This window comes from Orcinus orca, chromosome 17 (assembly GCF_937001465.1).
Source record: "Orcinus orca chromosome 17, mOrcOrc1.1, whole genome shotgun sequence".
NCBI lineage: Eukaryota > Metazoa > Chordata > Mammalia > Artiodactyla > Delphinidae > Orcinus > Orcinus orca.
Genome location: NC_064575.1, coordinates 83,196,927 through 83,213,631, shown reverse-complemented (window position 1 = coordinate 83,213,631; position 16,705 = coordinate 83,196,927). Strand labels below are relative to the sequence as shown.

The 16,705-nt window shown below is 53.4% G+C and overlaps 1 protein-coding gene across 7 annotated transcripts in view; it reads left to right on the top strand.

Annotated features, from left to right (window-relative positions):
• COL22A1 (collagen type XXII alpha 1 chain) overlaps window positions 1-16,705 on the top strand; it is a 261,252-nt gene that overhangs the window by 152,722 nt on the left and 91,825 nt on the right. For all 7 annotated transcript variants that reach the window (XR_007472957.1, XM_049700887.1, XM_049700886.1 and 4 more), the window contains 8 exons: window positions 5,852-5,905; window positions 6,555-6,608; window positions 7,852-7,905; window positions 8,855-8,908; window positions 11,551-11,595; window positions 12,151-12,195; window positions 12,653-12,706; window positions 15,863-15,904. Coding sequence is in view for 6 of the 7 variants with exons in the window: in XM_049700887.1 (XP_049556844.1) it covers window positions 5,852-5,905; window positions 6,555-6,608; window positions 7,852-7,905; window positions 8,855-8,908; window positions 11,551-11,595; window positions 12,151-12,195; window positions 12,653-12,706; window positions 15,863-15,904 (402 nt within the window). In the remaining variant the exon portion in view is untranslated. The remainder of the gene's footprint in view (window positions 1-5,851; window positions 5,906-6,554; window positions 6,609-7,851; window positions 7,906-8,854; window positions 8,909-11,550; window positions 11,596-12,150; window positions 12,196-12,652; window positions 12,707-15,862; window positions 15,905-16,705) is intronic.

Genomic DNA, 16,705 nt, shown 5'->3' with positions numbered 1-16,705 from the left:
TCTGGCTCCTTGGAGAGTCCCTGGCCGCACGGAGACTGGCCTTTCAGTCTTGACTTCCCTTTAGCCACGGTTCTTTCCTGAAACCTAATAATATCCTCACCTATGAAAGAGGCGTAATAGTGCAGAGTCTTTGGCTTTCAAGCAGCCTTTTAAACAAGTTTATTGAAGTGTAGTTGACGTACAGTGCTGTGTTCATTTCTGCTGTACAGCAAAGTGACTCAGTTACGTGTGTACACATTCTTTTTCATATTCTTTTCCATCGTGGTTTATCCCAGGCTATTGACTGCAGCTCCCTGTGCTGTACAGTAGGACCTTGTTGTTTATCCATCCTATACATACTAGTTTGCCTCTGCTCACCCCAAACTCCCACTGCATCCTCCCCCCACCTTGGCAACTACACGTCTGTTTTCCACGTCTGTGAGTCTGTTTCTGTTTTATAAATAAGTTCGTTCGTATCATTCCACATGTAAGTGATATCATATGATATTTGTCTCTGTCTGACTTACTTCACTTAGTATGATAACTTCTAGGTCCATCCATGTTGCCGCAAATGGTATTATTTCATTCTTTTTTATGACCAAGTAGTATTCCATTGTATGTATGTACCACATCTTCATTATCCATTCATCTGCTGATGGACATTTAGGTTGTTTCCACGTCATGGCTATGGTGAATAGTGAAGCTTGTAGCAAGCAGGGGTTTTTGTTTTTTGTTTTGTTTTGTTTTGGTGGAAGGAAGGCAGCTTCGTGCCTAAAATCCCAAAGCCAGTACGTGCAGAACAAAACAGAAAATTCATAAATTGCTTTGATTTAGTCATGAGCCATCTAGTTTCATTTGGAAACTTACCAACTAAGTGACTCAGATGGCCTTTCTGTTTGGGGTTTTGTTTAACTTATTTTCAGGCGAAAGAGAAGATAAAGTGGGGGGACTAATTAAAGTCAACCAGAAGTCTGGGGGGCGATTAGTCCCATCTAGACAGTAGTTGTTGCCCGTCACGAGTAAGGCCCCCAAGGCCACTGGAAGATTCAGAAGTGCCGCGTGCACCATCAGGCAGCTGACGTCGCGCTCAGCTCTGTGGAGTGCGCTAGGATCCAGGAGACGCAAACGCCGCACCAGAGCCTTCCACCAGCGGCATCACTGGGTGCGGCACTCTCCTCACGCCCCCAGCTACCCCATGGAAATCTCTCTCTAGTTGAGGCTCTGAAGGGCCTGTAACTCACATCCCAGACTAACCCCTCCCCCCCACCCCCACCCCACATCTCTTCCTTCCCCTGCAGGCTTCCCCTGGAAAAGCCTCTCCTCCTTTTAGTGTCTCAGGTAGCATCCAACCCCCGCCGGATGCTCACCTGTCACCGCTGAACTGCCGTGCAGACCTCCCCTGGCCTGCATCCCTCCCCGCCGTCCACTTAGCGCTGGGCCCAGCCTCACTGGTCTGCATCCCTCCCTGCCGTCCACTTAGCACTGGGCCCAGCCTCACTGGCGTCTTGCCTGCGCCATGGCTTCACTGTCTCCTGGTCTGTCTCTTCCAGGATTCCTTCTCCCTAGTGACCCTAAGGACAGCAGAATATCTTCCTAAGCACAGACCTGACTGTGTCTGTCTTCTAGAACACCTCTGTTATTCTGAGCTGCCTCAAAGACAAAGCCGGCCTTTTCAGACCCCAGACTTGCGGCCTAGTTTTAGGGGCCTCTGCTTCCTGTTCTTACTGGGCATCCCAGTCATGCCGAGCCGCCTGTTCCCCTTTGTCCTGCTCCGTCCACGTGAGGTGCCCGCCCTCTTGGACCCCACCTCGTTTGCCAAGGCCCCATTTTGCCCTCCAAGACCAAACTCACCCTGCCCTCTGAGCTGATCCCCGATTTCCCCACTATGGCTTTGCTTGATTTCTGTGCAGTTAGAGCATCTTTCTTCTTTGTTGTCATTTTCTATATTTTTAATTAGATTCAACAAATATCTCATGAGTTCTTCCACGTGCCAGGACCCAGGGGTTTGCTACAAAAACTCCGAAAAGAAAGTGTTATTGTACCTGCTACTCTGTATGCTTAGAAACCAGGCTTTGGATAATCCAAATACTGTGCCTCGAGTCAAACAGCTGCTCGGAATTTAACCGTCTGCCTTTGATGCCGAGCCCACGGCTTTCCCAGGAGGTCACGGGCTTGCGTTTCATTTACTCTGCAAGACTGCAGTCTTCTGGAAGGGAGGGCTGGGTCACCTGGGGATCCGAAGGGAACACGGAAGGTGCCCGATACGTGTAGACTGGAGGAAGGACCTCTACCCCCGCCATCTGGATCTCCAGGAGCCGCTTCTCCAGAGGCCCCAGGACTCCGCAGAGGCCTCTGATGTAAGGACCGAAGCTTCTGCCTGCTCGCTCCCCACTCCCCGCTCCCCTCCGTGGCATTAGCGGGTGCTGCCAGCATCCTGTCGCCCACCGCCACCTCGTCTTCCACCCGGGGCTCCTGTGCCCCCAGACTCCATGATGCTTCTCACTCATGAACACGCTGCCCTTTTGCTGGTGGTGACAGATGTGAGGTTTCCTTGCCTCTGAAGCCTCCTGGGGGAGGGAGAACATTCTCTAGAACATTTGCACATGCAGGCCGTGAGAGGACGGAGGCTGCCACATAGCCTGGGACAATCGGGGTGCACGTCATGGGGCATGCACCCCACTGCTCTGTTCCCTCAGCGACCAGGCCCGGACCTCTTGTCCTCCTGCATCGTCATGTTCAGTCTTGGGGCTGTAGGATTCATACCCCCATTGCAGAGCATGGGGAGGTGGACCTCCGCAAGGCCAGGAGCTCGCCACGTGGATAGGAGGCAGCGTATCTGGGGTTCCACTCGCGCCCTTGACGATCAGCTCCTGCAGCGTGTGGACCCTGAGTGCCAGGGCTCACAGCCAGGGAGTCAGGGACCACCGAGGTCATGGCGCCCTGTGTGTAGAGACCTCAGAGAAGGCCAGGCGTATGCTAGGTGCCCTGAAATTCCAGTTTGCTCCCTCCAGGCTGAGAGTGCCAGGTGTAGATGGCTGACGGGCCTGTGCACCACATCCCCCCAGCACTCCCTGCCCCTGGCTTGCAGAGGCGCTGGTATCAGAAACAAACGGAGTTTCGCTGGAGCTGAGTCCACTCTGACCTGGCGGGGCTGGACACAGCCTTCCTGGGAGGAAGGTGTACACTGTGCCGTGTGATGGCCACAGTGTGGCCCCGGGGCAGCGTCCACGGGGCAGGCTGGCTCTAATTGAATCCTGACTGCTGTCCACCCCTCACCCCAACATTTCCCGCTGGGACTTGCAGGGCGCCCCTGGCCGGCTGGAAAGGAAGCCACGGCCACTGGCCAGCCCCTTGTGTGGCCGCGTCTGGAGCAGCTGTCCCACTCCCTCCAGTGCCGCCTCTTTGTAAGGCCCTTGCGGTGGTTATTTGATGACCGTGTGGGATTCTGCTCTCGGCCCTGAGCTGGTAGCATCAAACAGGCAGATAGTCATTAACCCATACCGCATGCAGAGAAACGACCCAGGTGCTGTGGTCCTATGAAGGTGGTGGACCCGGAGATCACAGAGCTGGGCTTGAAAGCCCCAAGTTCATTTAACGCGCAGACAGTCTTTTAGGAGATGAGGCTGTTTAAGGGTGGACTGGCTGGGGCGGGCGGGGAGCTTGGCAGACACTTCACAAGGGAGGGGGTGAAGGACCAGGGACACTGTGCTGGATGCCACCGTGTCTAATGCCGGTTCCCTTTCCTCCAGGTTCCAGTTCCTCATCTTCAAAACGGGATGAACAGGGCCCGCCTGAAAGGATTAGCGTGAGGATTAAGATGAGGTGAAATGCGTGTAGCTCAGGGCGGAGTAAACCCTAAACGGAGGGTGCTGCCCCCTCGGCCTTCTACACCTGTGTTTCCTGCTCCCTCCTTGCAAGGGTCCCTGCTGGAACCCTGGGCTTGTAGTATTAGCAGCAGTGAGGATGGTAGTTAGGGTGCTGCATGGAGTTGGTCCAGACAGGGAATTCTCAGACCTGGATGCTCTCCACAGGTACCTGGGGAGTGTTCTGAAGTCACTGGCCCCTCAAATTTGTCCCAGACCTGTGCCTTAGAGTCCAGTCAAGGGGCCTGTTTACCTGTATTTACGACGAGCTTCCCAGGTGGTTCTGCAGCAGCTGGACTGCTCAGGATCCACTGGAGACGATGGCTGTGTGACCTCAGATGGGGCCCTTACCCTCTCTGAGCCTCAGTTTTCTTTACTGTTAAACAAGGAGGTTTAATTTCCAGTAGAGGATCCCTAGAGATCTGTCTACCCTAACGTGCTGTGAGAGTGAAACAAACGGCAGCAGCCCGCAGGGACGTTTGCAGGAGACGGAGGAGGAAGGGGAAACAAGGTCAGAGTCATAAGCGGGTCAGGAGGCCAGCTTCCTGGAACGATCACTTTGAAAGAGGCCAGTGCATTCCAGGGGCCGTCAGCATAAGGGGGAGTGTAAGGAGGGATGAAAGCTAAGTGTATCCCATTTGCTCTCAGAGAGAGCTGCCTGAGGGGAGAAGGGGCCTTGGATGAGTTCCGTGGGGTTGAGGTTGCTGTGAGAGCCTCAGAGGTCAGGGCGATGTAAAAAGTTCAACGGGAACATGCCTTATGGAGGGGTGGGTCCTGGGAGTGCCACCTGCAGGGCTCCTGCTCTGCCGGGAGGTGAGCGGAGCTGAGCTGGAGCAGATGCAGGCGGAGCAGGACTGAGCCACGATAGGGGGGAGGTCACCAGCCTTCTTTGGTGCCCTCCCCCATCTCTGCCCTCATCCATTAGGGGGACCCTGCATCTGTACCCACCCGGGCCACTGTCCAGCTCTGCCTGGCCATTCAGTTGCTCCAGCCCCAAGCAGATGTCACCTAATAAAAGTAGACGTTCTCCCCAAAGGCTGTCCAGCACTGAGCGAGCTACGTAGAAAACTAGGTCCAGGTGCCACCAAAAAGTTCTCTTCTGTAAACGTCGCCGTTCTCTGCCCTTTGTTGACTCACCAGCGCCCCCAGAGGGAGAAAAGGGAACTGTCCGCGGAAGTGGTAACCTTGGCCATTTTTTAGTATTTATCGTCCTCCAGTGGCGATGTATTGTTCTCTGGGAATGCACAGCGCTCTCCTCAGCTGTGTTCAATGCAGTTGACTTCTCCAAACGCTTACTGAGCACCTGCTCTGTTCCAAGCCCTGGGCTTGTTGCTGTGCAAGATGAGATGCGGGGGGCAGCAAGAGGGGGGCTCTGCCTTCGGAGGCCTGGGGGTCAGATGAGAACTGTTGCACTGGCCTTCGGCTTGGGGGAGGGAGCGATTAATTCTGCCTGGGGAATTGCAGGAGATTTCAGAAAGGTGGAGACATCCATCCGAGCAGCGAGACAGGGGAGGGAGGGCATATTTGGAGAGACACCTGGACAAACAAAGGCCAGAGGTGCATCTCCTAGAACGTGTGTAGTGGAGAGAGAGAGGGTTTGAACAGATCTCTTGATTCACCCCAGGTGATTCGATGCTGAATAATGCTTGGGAACCACTGTTCTAGAAGCTTTTTGTTAATGGGTTAACCCATCGTGTGTATGTGTGTTCACGCACGTACGTATTTATTTTAAATGCTCACATATTTTAAATATGTATTGGAATGGATGATATAACAGACAGTTATATTATCCCACCAGCCAGACAGTACACACGTTACCATTTTGCAAATTTTACTTCAGACCTTCTCTTTTTGCTCTTGTTACTTTTTGTTGAAAAAATGTAGTATTTCAAGTAAAGCGGCGGAACCCCCCTTCACTGGTCCCTATCCCTCTCCCCTCTCAGAGGACAGTGTCACCAGGAGGCTGCTCCACGCACGTTTGTAACCCAGGCTGTGCTCTTTCTCTGCAGGGCCCCCCAGGACCACCTGGCGTCCCAGGCCCCCCTGGACCCGGAGGCCCCCCGGTGAGATTGGTTTTGATTTTCTCTCCCCAGGGCACTTAGATGGAGGGTTCGTGGCCCTGGGAGCCGGGGACATCGTGGTGTCGAGCCACGTGTTCGCTCTTTGTCTGAGAGCAGAGCAAAGGCATGAGCAAGGAGGGCCCCCCCAGCAGCCGGCCCTGCAGCCCCTTCGATTGGAAATAGCATCTGAGCTACACAGCGCATCGTTGGCTGCTGCTAGAGATGCAGGGGGAGAGACACACTGGGCTGGGGTCGTCCTTTTGGGGTCTTTCAGGAGCGTGTGGTTTGTCTCCCCTCCCGCATTTCAGGAGCCCTCTGGGAAAGTTCCCTGTAGGCCGAGCGGAGGGATGGGGTCCCGCTGGGTGGGGCAGAGGGAGGTGTTCCCACCCATCCCGCCAGGCAGGAATGAAGGTGCCGGTGGCCCCGACTGCAGACCAGACGAGCCCTGCGCCGGCCAGCCCTGGAGGTGTGACGATTCCACGTCTCACCGTGGCCCACACCAAGGACAGCCAGATTCCCCCGAGTGGTATCCACCCCTGGGTGCCCTTGTCAGAGCTGGAGACCTGGGCTCCTGCCAGGAGAGGTGCTGGGAGAAGTGGGCTGATGCTCCGAAGAGGTCAGACTGAAGGTTCCCCTCTGGTTCCCTTTTCAGGGTTTGCCTGGAGAGATCGGCTTCCCAGGAAAACCTGGGCACCCTGGGCAGGCGGTGAGTGACCAGGGCATCCCTCCCTGCACTGTCCCGTCTCCCCCATCCTCTGTGACGGGAGTGGCCGGGCCCTTTCAGCTGCCACCCAGGCCGCTTTCCAGCGGGTGACGCTCCGTGCCCTTTCCTCCCTGTCGGCAGGACCAGGACCCTGGTAACCAGCCTGCCTTCTTCCTTCCGTGGTGCCTGTCACGTATGTGCTCTGTCTCCTGGGGCCGCTCCCCCATGGCCCCAGCCGGAATGCAGACTGGAGCACCCTCTCCCTAGGCCGCCGCCTGTGCTCTTGTAACGCAAAGGGACGTTCAAAAGTCCTTTGCTGTTTAAAGTGTGGCTCCTCGTCTGTAGGGCCACTGCCAGAGGGTCGCAGAAGTGATGGAGGAGGAGGCATGAGACACGGTCCAGGGTGCAGCAGAGCTCTTCCTGGCACTGTGCCGATGGTGCTGCTTCTTTCCCAGCCAAAAAGATCCTGGGGGTCCGGGCCTTCTCCTTCCTTTAAGTCCTGAGGGTAGAGCTCATCAGACCTTAATGTCTCCACACAAGGAAGTGGGTGCAGACTGAAGCTGGGTGTCCCCTGCCGTTTTGGCCTGTAGCTCTTCAGGGCAGGATGGTAGGCGTGGCCTTGAGCTTCCGATACCATGTGACCACGATGGGCCCTCCCAGGCCTGGTGATGGACCTCAGGGGGCCTCTGCTCGTCCGGAAGGCATTTCCTTACCGCTGGTTCTCTGATGGGGCCAGCAGAGGAGGGGAAGGCTGTGGATACAGAAAGCCTGTGCGACCCACAGAGCTGACGGGGGGTTGGGACGCTGGAGAAAGGTGACAGAGGGAAATTCGACTGTGCAGCACACAGTGGTTGTCCCCTTGTCACTGGACCACAGTTCCATTGGTGGCTGTAGATGAAGGGACGTGATTGCTGGATGCCAGCGTGCTCGGCCCCGTTGAGCTCCAGGTCCAGGCCTAAGGCTCTCGACGTAAATTAAGGGCCGTGACGCCCACTCTCAGGCGAACGGGTCCAAACCTGGAACGCGTGGTTAACTGTCACCCACAGACGTTCCTGAACACGTGGTCCACACAGTTTCACCCACAGACACTTGACAGCAGCGAGAGCGCCACCGGAGAGCTGGAACACAGGACCGGTCCTGCGTGTCTCGCCCGCCGTGCCGACCAGCTTCCGGCTGCGGCAACTCAGTGCAGCGCTTCCCTAACCGTGCCTTTCATGTTGGTCTGTTTTTCTCCCTCTTGGCACAGGGACCTCCTGGAAAGGATGCGCTGAACGGACCCCCAGGCCTGCCAGGACCAAAGGTTGGTGTGAGTTTGGGAACCCAAAACACAGAAGCTAAAGAGATTTTTGATTGTTGGTTGCCTGGGCCTTGGATCACGTTTGGATTCCGAGTCGTGCCGGGCTCGGAGATGTTTGGATTTCCAAGGTCAGATATGGGCGAGCCCCTTATTCCTACTTAGGTAACTGGGGAAGGATTTGGAGGCCTAGGACTTTAAAATTATTCTGTTAGAAATGTGTGTGTATTTTATTTGCAAGGAGAAAAGCCTTTCAGATACTCTTACATAATAAGAGACTTCAGTTTAGAAAATACTCTGGTGGGGCTCATTACAGTAAGATCATTAAGAAAAGAGTCAGAGGTTAACTATCATAAAATTGGGAAGCAAGTTCACAGTCTACCCACTTCAGATGGACAATTAAAAAACCATACAGCCAAAATCTTAACAAGTGAACTTCACCTTTTCATAACAGACATTAAGCTCAAGGGTGAATGTCAACCGTCCTCGAAAGGCAACTTTTGGATGTTATAGGAAAATTCGTCATCCTTTTCCATAAGCAGACTTAGAAGCTTAACTTTTTCATGACAAGATATAGAATAAGTATGGATTCAACTTAATTTTATGGGCATTTCATGTAAATATTCTCCATCCTCCTCGCTCATCTTTCAAGACAAAAGATAAGGGCTAACCAAGTATTTTGTAGTCTCAAAAGCACTTAGGCAATGTCTTCCCTCCTCTGCATCCCTCATTTCCATTCACTTATGTCTTTATAAATCAAAAGCAGAGCCGTTGAATATGGCATCTAGGAAGTGGTTTGAGCTGCGGTTTCTGGTCGCCGTGGTCACACACATTTGAAGAGGTTCAGTAACACCTAAGGCCCAGCAGTTTTCTTCCTTCCAGCCTGGACCTAGTCCTGAGGCTCTCTCCTCCAAGCCCAGCCCCTCCTGTTTACTTCCGTTTGTGTTCCTTACAGGGAGCCCTGGGAGACAGAGGGGCAGACGGTTTGCCCGGACAGCCTGGCCCGCGGGTAGGGACTCCTTCCCCATCACGTCTGTTATTCTAAACGGTGTGTTTGGGGCTGTGTGTGAATCTCAGCTGACAGGGCCCAGCGTCTATATGAGCTGGAGTGTGGCAGGAAACAGCCGGGGTCATTGCAGAGGGGCTGTTTGAAAGGCCGAGGGCGGGGTCAGAGGGTCCATGGTGACACACCCCGGACTGGTGACAATGGATGCCACCCCTGGGGCAGAGGAGCAAGGGGGCAGTGCGTTCCTGGAACCCGGGAGCCTTGGGAAGAAGGCCAGCATCGTTGCCTAGCTCGTCCTGGGAGGGAAGAGGCAAGGGGGTCAATACCCCCTCCTCTCTCTCTCTCTCCTGTCCCTTAAGCTTTTCCCTCCCTCCGATGCTCCCTGACCCCTGACCCCTGACCCCTACAGAAGCAAGGAAGCGCGGCTGGGCTCATCTGTAGAGTTCAGCATCTCAGGTGTGGCCTGGGCTCAGGGTGCAGTGGGTACAGAAGAGAGAGGGCTGGACTCTGCGTGCGTGTGTATGTATGTGCGTGTGTGTGTGTCTGTATGTATATGTGTGGTGTGGTGTGTATGCATGTGTGTGTGTATATATGTGGTGTGCCATGCATGTGTGTGCGGATCTGTATGTATATGTGTGGTGTGGCATGTGTGTGTGTGGTGAACGTATGTACGTGTGTGCGTATCTGTATGTATATGGGGGGGGTGGCGTGGGTGTGTACGCGGTGTGTGCGTGTGCACAGCGCCTTGCTTCCGGAGAGGCCTGTGTGCACACAGCCGAGCGCATGGGGAGCCCTCTCCCTCCCGTCACAGGGCCTCCGAGTCTACTGGGTTAAGCGCTAGTTAAGGCGGTGACCCGCTCTCGGCCACCAGCTCCCACCCCTGGCCCACAGGCAGGCACCTGGCGGGCTCTCGGCGAGGGCTCACTGGGTGGAGGGTGGGTCACAAACCGCCCAGCGAGGGCACAGCTGCGGCCTGGACTCACCTTGCTGGCCAGTGAAGGGCCGATGGGTAAATCCCGGGGCCCTGGGCCCCTGCTGCCTCACTTTTTCAAGGAGCGAGCGTTCTTCAGACCAGATGGAAACCGCAGGTTATAACGCGCCGAAGCGGTCTCAAGGACGCCCGCCGGCGGGACTCAGTGTGCAAAGGGTGCCCACCAGGAGCCTCCCGCCCGCCCTGGACCCCGGACTCTGATTACTGGCCCCTGCCCCCGTCGGCACACAGCGAGCCGCCACTGCCACCTGCAAGCACAGCGGCCCTTCGTGTTTTAAGACTCAACATTCATGTTTTAGAAAAACATGTATAATGATCCCCAGTGATTGGTGTGTGACTTGCTGTGTTTTGTCACAGCATGGACAAAGCACGCATGCTCTGCCCTGAGGTGCTGGTTAGAGGTGAACCACGTGGTCTTAGAAGCACCAAGGCCACCTTCCAGGGTCTGAGTGATGGGCTGAAATTCAGGCATTTCCCAGAAGGAACTTGCAGCATTTGCATCGCTCCCTGTTACTCTTCTTTTTGGACTCCGTGGGTTTTGTGGAGTCCCCCGTACCTTAGAGCTGTGTTTCCTCCAATCTCTGAGTTGCCACACCCTTCTGGGCTTACACCGTGTGAATTTTCACATTCCATTCAATAGTCTTCAGAAGAATCTGTTCCCATCGTGTTCCCTGTGCACTATTCTGTGGGTGAAGGTGATCAGTCAGAAGTATTGGGGTGAAACTGAGGTGCCCTCGGGGTTTCTTTCATCTTTCCTTCTCCGTATTTTGTGTGTATGTTCACCCCTGATGGCTGGAAGGTTCAGAGAGGTCTGTTACTACAGCTCATGTGTCATTTTTGTACGATTTCTAGTGTGATACTTTAAAAAAATTTATCTAGAAAGTTCAAAATTGTGAGTTTCTGCCGTTACGATGCTTTTAGGACATACTTTGTAGCTTCAGAGGAGACCTGGCAGGAGTCCTAGTTACTTTATCTTGACAACATGCCAGCTAAAGATAAATATCTTCAAAGAAGATGATGGCTGCGTCCTGGACACGGCAGGTCTTGAGTCAGCCCAGAGAAGGGACTGGTTGTGGGATGAGCGGATGCATCGCCTCTTTGGCTCGTGTCAAGAATTCCGGACGCTGCCCGGCTCTCCATGGGCTGTGCTTTGGCTTAGGATTCAGGAAGCACTTCAGGTGGCCTTCGAAATGCTTTCTACCCAAACTCAGCCCCCCAGCACCTTTCCCACTGCAAAGGTGTGACCGTCCTAGCAGCATGTGGGATCTTCCCAGACCAGGGCACGAACCCGTGTCCCCTGCATCGGCAGGCGGGCTCTCAACCACTGCGCCACCAGGGAAGCCCCTCCTTGTTGTTTTGAGCTGTAAGTGTTTAGATTCAGGATGAGTGGACTCAACCTGTTTAAATGCTGTCAGGGCAACTCCAGAAGCTGTTTCTTTTGAGGGAAGCAGAAGACAGCGTGAGGGAGTGTGGACGCCCTCTCTCCAGAAGGGCGAACCACTCGGGTCTTCAAAGCCTGTGACGCTTGTGCTGCTTGTGTGAGAATCGAGGGTTGTGGCTGACGGGGGCTCTGAGGGTGTGGGACCAGCTGGGATGACGGCCGTCTCTGCAATGCGAGTGGAAAATGATGGGGTGTCTGTTATTTTATCTCCAGGGTGAAGTTGGGGAGCAGGGCCCGGCAGGCCGACCTGGAGAGAAGGTCTGTTCCACCTTCATTCGTTCAGTGCGTGCGCTTGTTAGTATACGCTACGCCTCGTGTCACTTGTCTCCCTGGAGCTCACGACCTTCCCGTCGTGCGCTCATTTACTTACCCCATGACGGCCGGCATGTCCTACGCATCTGTCGCTGTGGTGGGTACTGGGGTCACCACCACTGGCCAAGAGCAGTTGAACAGGTGCAGCGAGTGGGGCCATGCAGGTGGGGGGGGCATAGGAGTCCCTCTCGCTCAGACTTGGGGGATGTCAGGAGAGGGGGCCAGGAGGTGACCTCGTGGCTGATCCAGAGGAATGAGGAGTCAGACAGCAAGAGAGGCGAAACAGGGGTTCCCGGGGAGGGAGTAGCAAAGTGAGGACCACGTGGGGACTCCCCATGAGCGGACTCGCTCGAATTTGCTTTCCACGTTACCCCCGCTGAGCCAGAGGTGTCTGGGGGGCCGGACGGCAGGCGGTAGAGAGCACAGTTCCCTCACCCTGGACCACAGGAGAGCCCCCTTGCTGAGAGCCCACTGAACAGGGACGCCGTGTTCTTTCCACAGGGACAGGCAGGGCTCCCAGGCGTAAGGGGAGAGAAAGGAGAACAGGTGAGTGGCAGCAGTGTCTTCCCAGCAGGGCCACGTGCCTGTGCCCGATAGAGAAGCCCCCTTTGCAGTCTTCGACCCTGGGGGGATGGGTGGTGATTCAGGCTGGGATTAGAGCGTATTTCCTCCGTGTTCATGGAAGAGAAAAGGAAGGGGATCAGGCCGCTCTGGTCCGAGGGCTGGAGCAGAAGGACGGTGGCTGCGGGGTCTCTCTGCAAAGGGTGGAGCAGCTTCAGGTGGAATGTGTGGGAACGGTTGGGGCTGTTACCTGTCAGGTGCAGAATTCGGTGCTTCACACGCACCTGACAGGCTGTCCCTTGAACTTGGTTTTCACCACGGCAGGGCAGGTTGGGAAGAAAAACACAATACTTTGCCCAAGGTCCCCTTGCTCTCACCTGGAAGAGGCGGCCGTTACACTCTGGTGAGTGCTAATGTTTCCTCATTTTATCTTTCTCTGTAGGGAGAGAAAGGGGAACTGGGACTCCCGGGACCGAAAGGTGACCGAGGTGCAAAGGTAGGAGCTCCTGTCGTTGTCCTGGTCATCCGCTCCGTGAGCCGCAGAGCGTCCCTTCTGTAGTTTCTGTGCGTTGCCTGCGGTTCCGTGGAGAGGGCAACTCCTTGGAGTCATGGTCGTGGCCTGGCGTACAGTCCTGGTTCTACCCGGTGTGGTTCTGAGATCTCATCTGACCTCCTTGTGCCTCTCTTGCTGGCCGCCTTGTGCCTCCCTTGCTGCCTCCCTGCGTGATGCTGACACAAGCTGAATCCGCGGGCAGGTGGTTCCAGGAGCCCCTCATGGATACCGAAATCGGTGGATGCTCGAGTCTGTTCTGTGAAATGGTGGAGAATAATGAATACAGTCAGCCTTCAGGAGCCAGCCCACGGGGGTCGGGGCCCGCTGTGTGCCAGGACCGTGGGAAGCACTGCACGTGTAGTGACTTAAGTGACACTCGTGACAACCGGAGAGGGGTCATGTTATCAGCAACACCCCCAGTTTATAAAGGAGGAAACTGAGGCACAGAAAGGCCAAGCCGCTTTCCCAGGGCTGCGTGAATGGAGGGTGGTGGAGCCAAGACCCAACCTCAGTCTGGGCCCAGCGTCCTGGCTCTGACCAGGTCCTAACCTCACACCAGCCTGGCCTGAGGGGAACCTGAGGAGCGGCCACACCCCCGAGGGGCCCTGGTGCCCCTGTCCGGCACGGTGCTGTCACCTTGTTCTCCCAAGTTTGCACGCTCATCCCCTCCAGGGTTCTGCCCTCGACCTTTCTCAACTCCCGTCCGCCTGTCTCGGGCTGAAGGCTGAGGGCTTTGTCCTGGACAGACCTGCGATCTATAAATAGAGATCCTGGAATGGAAAGAGCTTTGGTGGGTGAGCCATTCAGGCCTGCTGCTCTCCTGGACTTTTCAGAAAGCAGTTTTTATTTGAGAAACTCATTTCCAGAATGCAGAGGACTCAGCGAGACCATTAAGCCCGTGTTATTGCTTTGGCAGAGTTGCCAGGGCCACAGCAGAATCACATTCAAGCTTCCGAAGAATCTGGCCTGCTTTTCTTTTCCCCTAGAGAAATACGTAATAATAGACGATTCTGGTCAAAATAAAAAACCTAAAATAAGACATTCAGGCAACACTGCCCCCTTCTGACTGTGCCTTGAGCACCCCTGCCTCAGTTCTCTGGTCCACTTTCTCCCCACCAGCCACTGTGAGAATTTTGTCCCCAGGGCATCTTGGAAAGTAGGGTGATACTGCGTCTGTGTCAGCTAGCGCTCAGAGAGTTAAACTACAGAGAAGCTGGGATGGGAACCGAGGCCGGTCACATTAACTGCAAAACTCAAAGACCCTTCTCCAGCCAAGCATCTTCCTCTAAGTCAGAGCTGCCTGGGCTGTGCCCCACTGGCCACTGGCCCTTCCTTCACCCCGCAGCCCTGGGGGCGGGGGAGGCTTTTCCAGAAAGGTGGCCTTGAGGCTCTCGGGGTTAGAGACGCTCTCCAACCCTCTTCTTGTTTATGTCTATTCATACGTTCCACTGGGACACGCTCAGCTTTGGTCATTTGGACTTTTTAATGGAGGGTAAATTGGTTTGGATGAGATTGGTTTTGGAGCACGAGGTCGACAGTGTCAAGAAGAGAATCGGGTAAACTCGGATAATGCAAATAGCGCTGAGAAAGGGTTCTTCTCTGAAGCTTCTGGAACTTTAGTCAGGGAAATGCTGCACAGTGAGTAGTTCAGGACTTGGATTCTGAGTTTAAAGCCAGCCTGAGCCATTTGCTGGCTGTGTGACTTTGGGCAGGTGAATGAGCGTGGTAGCTTCCGTGGAATGGGAACACGGAAGCACCTCTTACAGGCATTTAGACGGAGATTAGAGGCGTTAATGCCTGTAGAAAAGTAAGTCGTACCTGCGGTTAAATCCTATATAACCATAGAAATAATCATAGAAGACTGTGTAACTACATTTTATTATCATATTATTGTTACTAAGAGCAGACTTTCCTCTCTCTAAGCCAACTTTATTCATTCATTTGTCCGCTAATAACCAAGAGTGGACCCAGGCCTGCAACAGGCCTGACCCTGGGCTGCTCGGAACACACCTGGGCCTCAACATCCATGTCCTGACACCATCGTGGCTCACATGGGATGACGGGCTTTGGGGACCGCACCTCCTGGTGGAGTAGCCAGTGACCTCTTTTCCTCGGGGCAAATGTAGTAACAATTTTCTCCTCAGTGGGCCCTCGCTGACAACCTCACTCAGCCCCCAGATGATGCTGTGAGCTGGATGTACTATTGTCATTATTTTGCGCAGAGGAAGACGAGCTGACAGAAGTAGAATAGCATATATAAAATGGTAGAGTTAGGTTTCAAGCTCAGGTGATTCAACTCCCAAGCCGGTGCTGTTTACAGGAATGTAATAGTCACCCGTCAGGCCCCTGAGAAGAGCCTGTCCCCTTCGAAGAGGGTGGGGCAGGGTCCAGGGGAGTTCCTAAGGGCGCTCAAGCCCTTGGGCTCCAGTGCACAGCGTGGAGAGGTTGGCGGCACCACGTTATGGCTGCAGCAGGTGGGAAATCATGTAAATGTCATCAACAGGGAGGTGGATCGTGTCCATTTTATTACCTTCGTTGGTTAATTAGTTCTGTCTCTCCTTTGTTTTATTTTAGTGATTGCTTTGAAGTTTCTAGTAGACGTCTTTAACTTACCACAACTAAATCTCTAAGTGCTAGTATACCACTTCATGTATAAATGTACGAACCATATAACAGTATATCTTCATTTCTCCCTTTTAGCTTTTGTGCCATTGTTGTCATACATTTACTTCTACCTGTGTTCTAACACCTATAGTACATTGTTACTGTTTTTGCTTTAAACAATTGGTTATCTGTTAAAGGTGTAAATAAAAAAGAAGTATTTTATACTTAAAAAAAAAGTTGGATCATGGATCACTTTATTTCCATGTGCACCATGGAATAGTGTTTAGTGATATAGACGATCTACAGCTACACATACCAGCATAGATACTTCTCAAAATAAAGTTCTGATGTGTCTGAAGTATTTTATAACTTGGAATCTATCTATCTATCAGGTAGATGTGGGGTGGGGGATTCTGTTGTCTTGGGAAAGGTATCCCGGGACAGGCAGAGCTGGCAGAGGAATAATGGTAATTTATTTTCCATTTCTTCATCTAGGGTGAAACGGGTCCAGCAGGCCCCCCGGGATTACCTGCAACTGTAAGTTAACTCTGCTTCTAACCCTTTCTCCTTCTGCACACATACCACTTAGTTATAAGTATCTTTTTAAGGGAGTTTGTCAGGTCCTGTAATCCAAAAGTGCGTAAGCTTCACTAGGAACCACCTTGTGCTTATGGATTGATTTTCGTCAGCAAGCACAGTTACTGTTTATTAGAACACTGGCTAGACGCTGAGCGGACATACCCACCTCTTGCCTATGGGGAAACAGAGGTCCAGAGACAAGAAGCCGTTTGTCCAGGGTAAGACTACAGCACAGATATACAGCCACGACTCGCGCTTCTACCCCTCGCGTGTCTGAAGATGGGCATTGTGAGTTCGGGATGAGTAGTAACAGCGTGGGCTTTGGAGCCAGGATAAAAGTGGGTTTGAATCCTGACTGTACTATTCACCAGCACTGCGGTCTTAGACACGTTATTTAATGTCAAAAAGACTTGGTCTTCTCGTCTGTTAAGAAAAAATGTTGTACCTATAGCTATCTTGTGCATTTGTAGTGAAAATTAACTGAAATAATACAAGCTACAGTGCACAGTTTCTGGTACATAATAAATACTAAATTTAAAAAATTAAAAAAAAAAACGAAGGCTATATAAATATGTGAATATAGTTTGCATTTTTTTTTCATGTGAATGTTTCTTCCCTGCCTTGATATTCTGTGCTTTGATCGGATGATTTTGGGGGAGGTGAACGTGGCCACGATGCTGGCCATGGCGGGGCACGTAGGGATTGGTCATTTAGTAGCTACAACAGGGGACTGCCTCATATGGAGGGCAGGAGATGAGA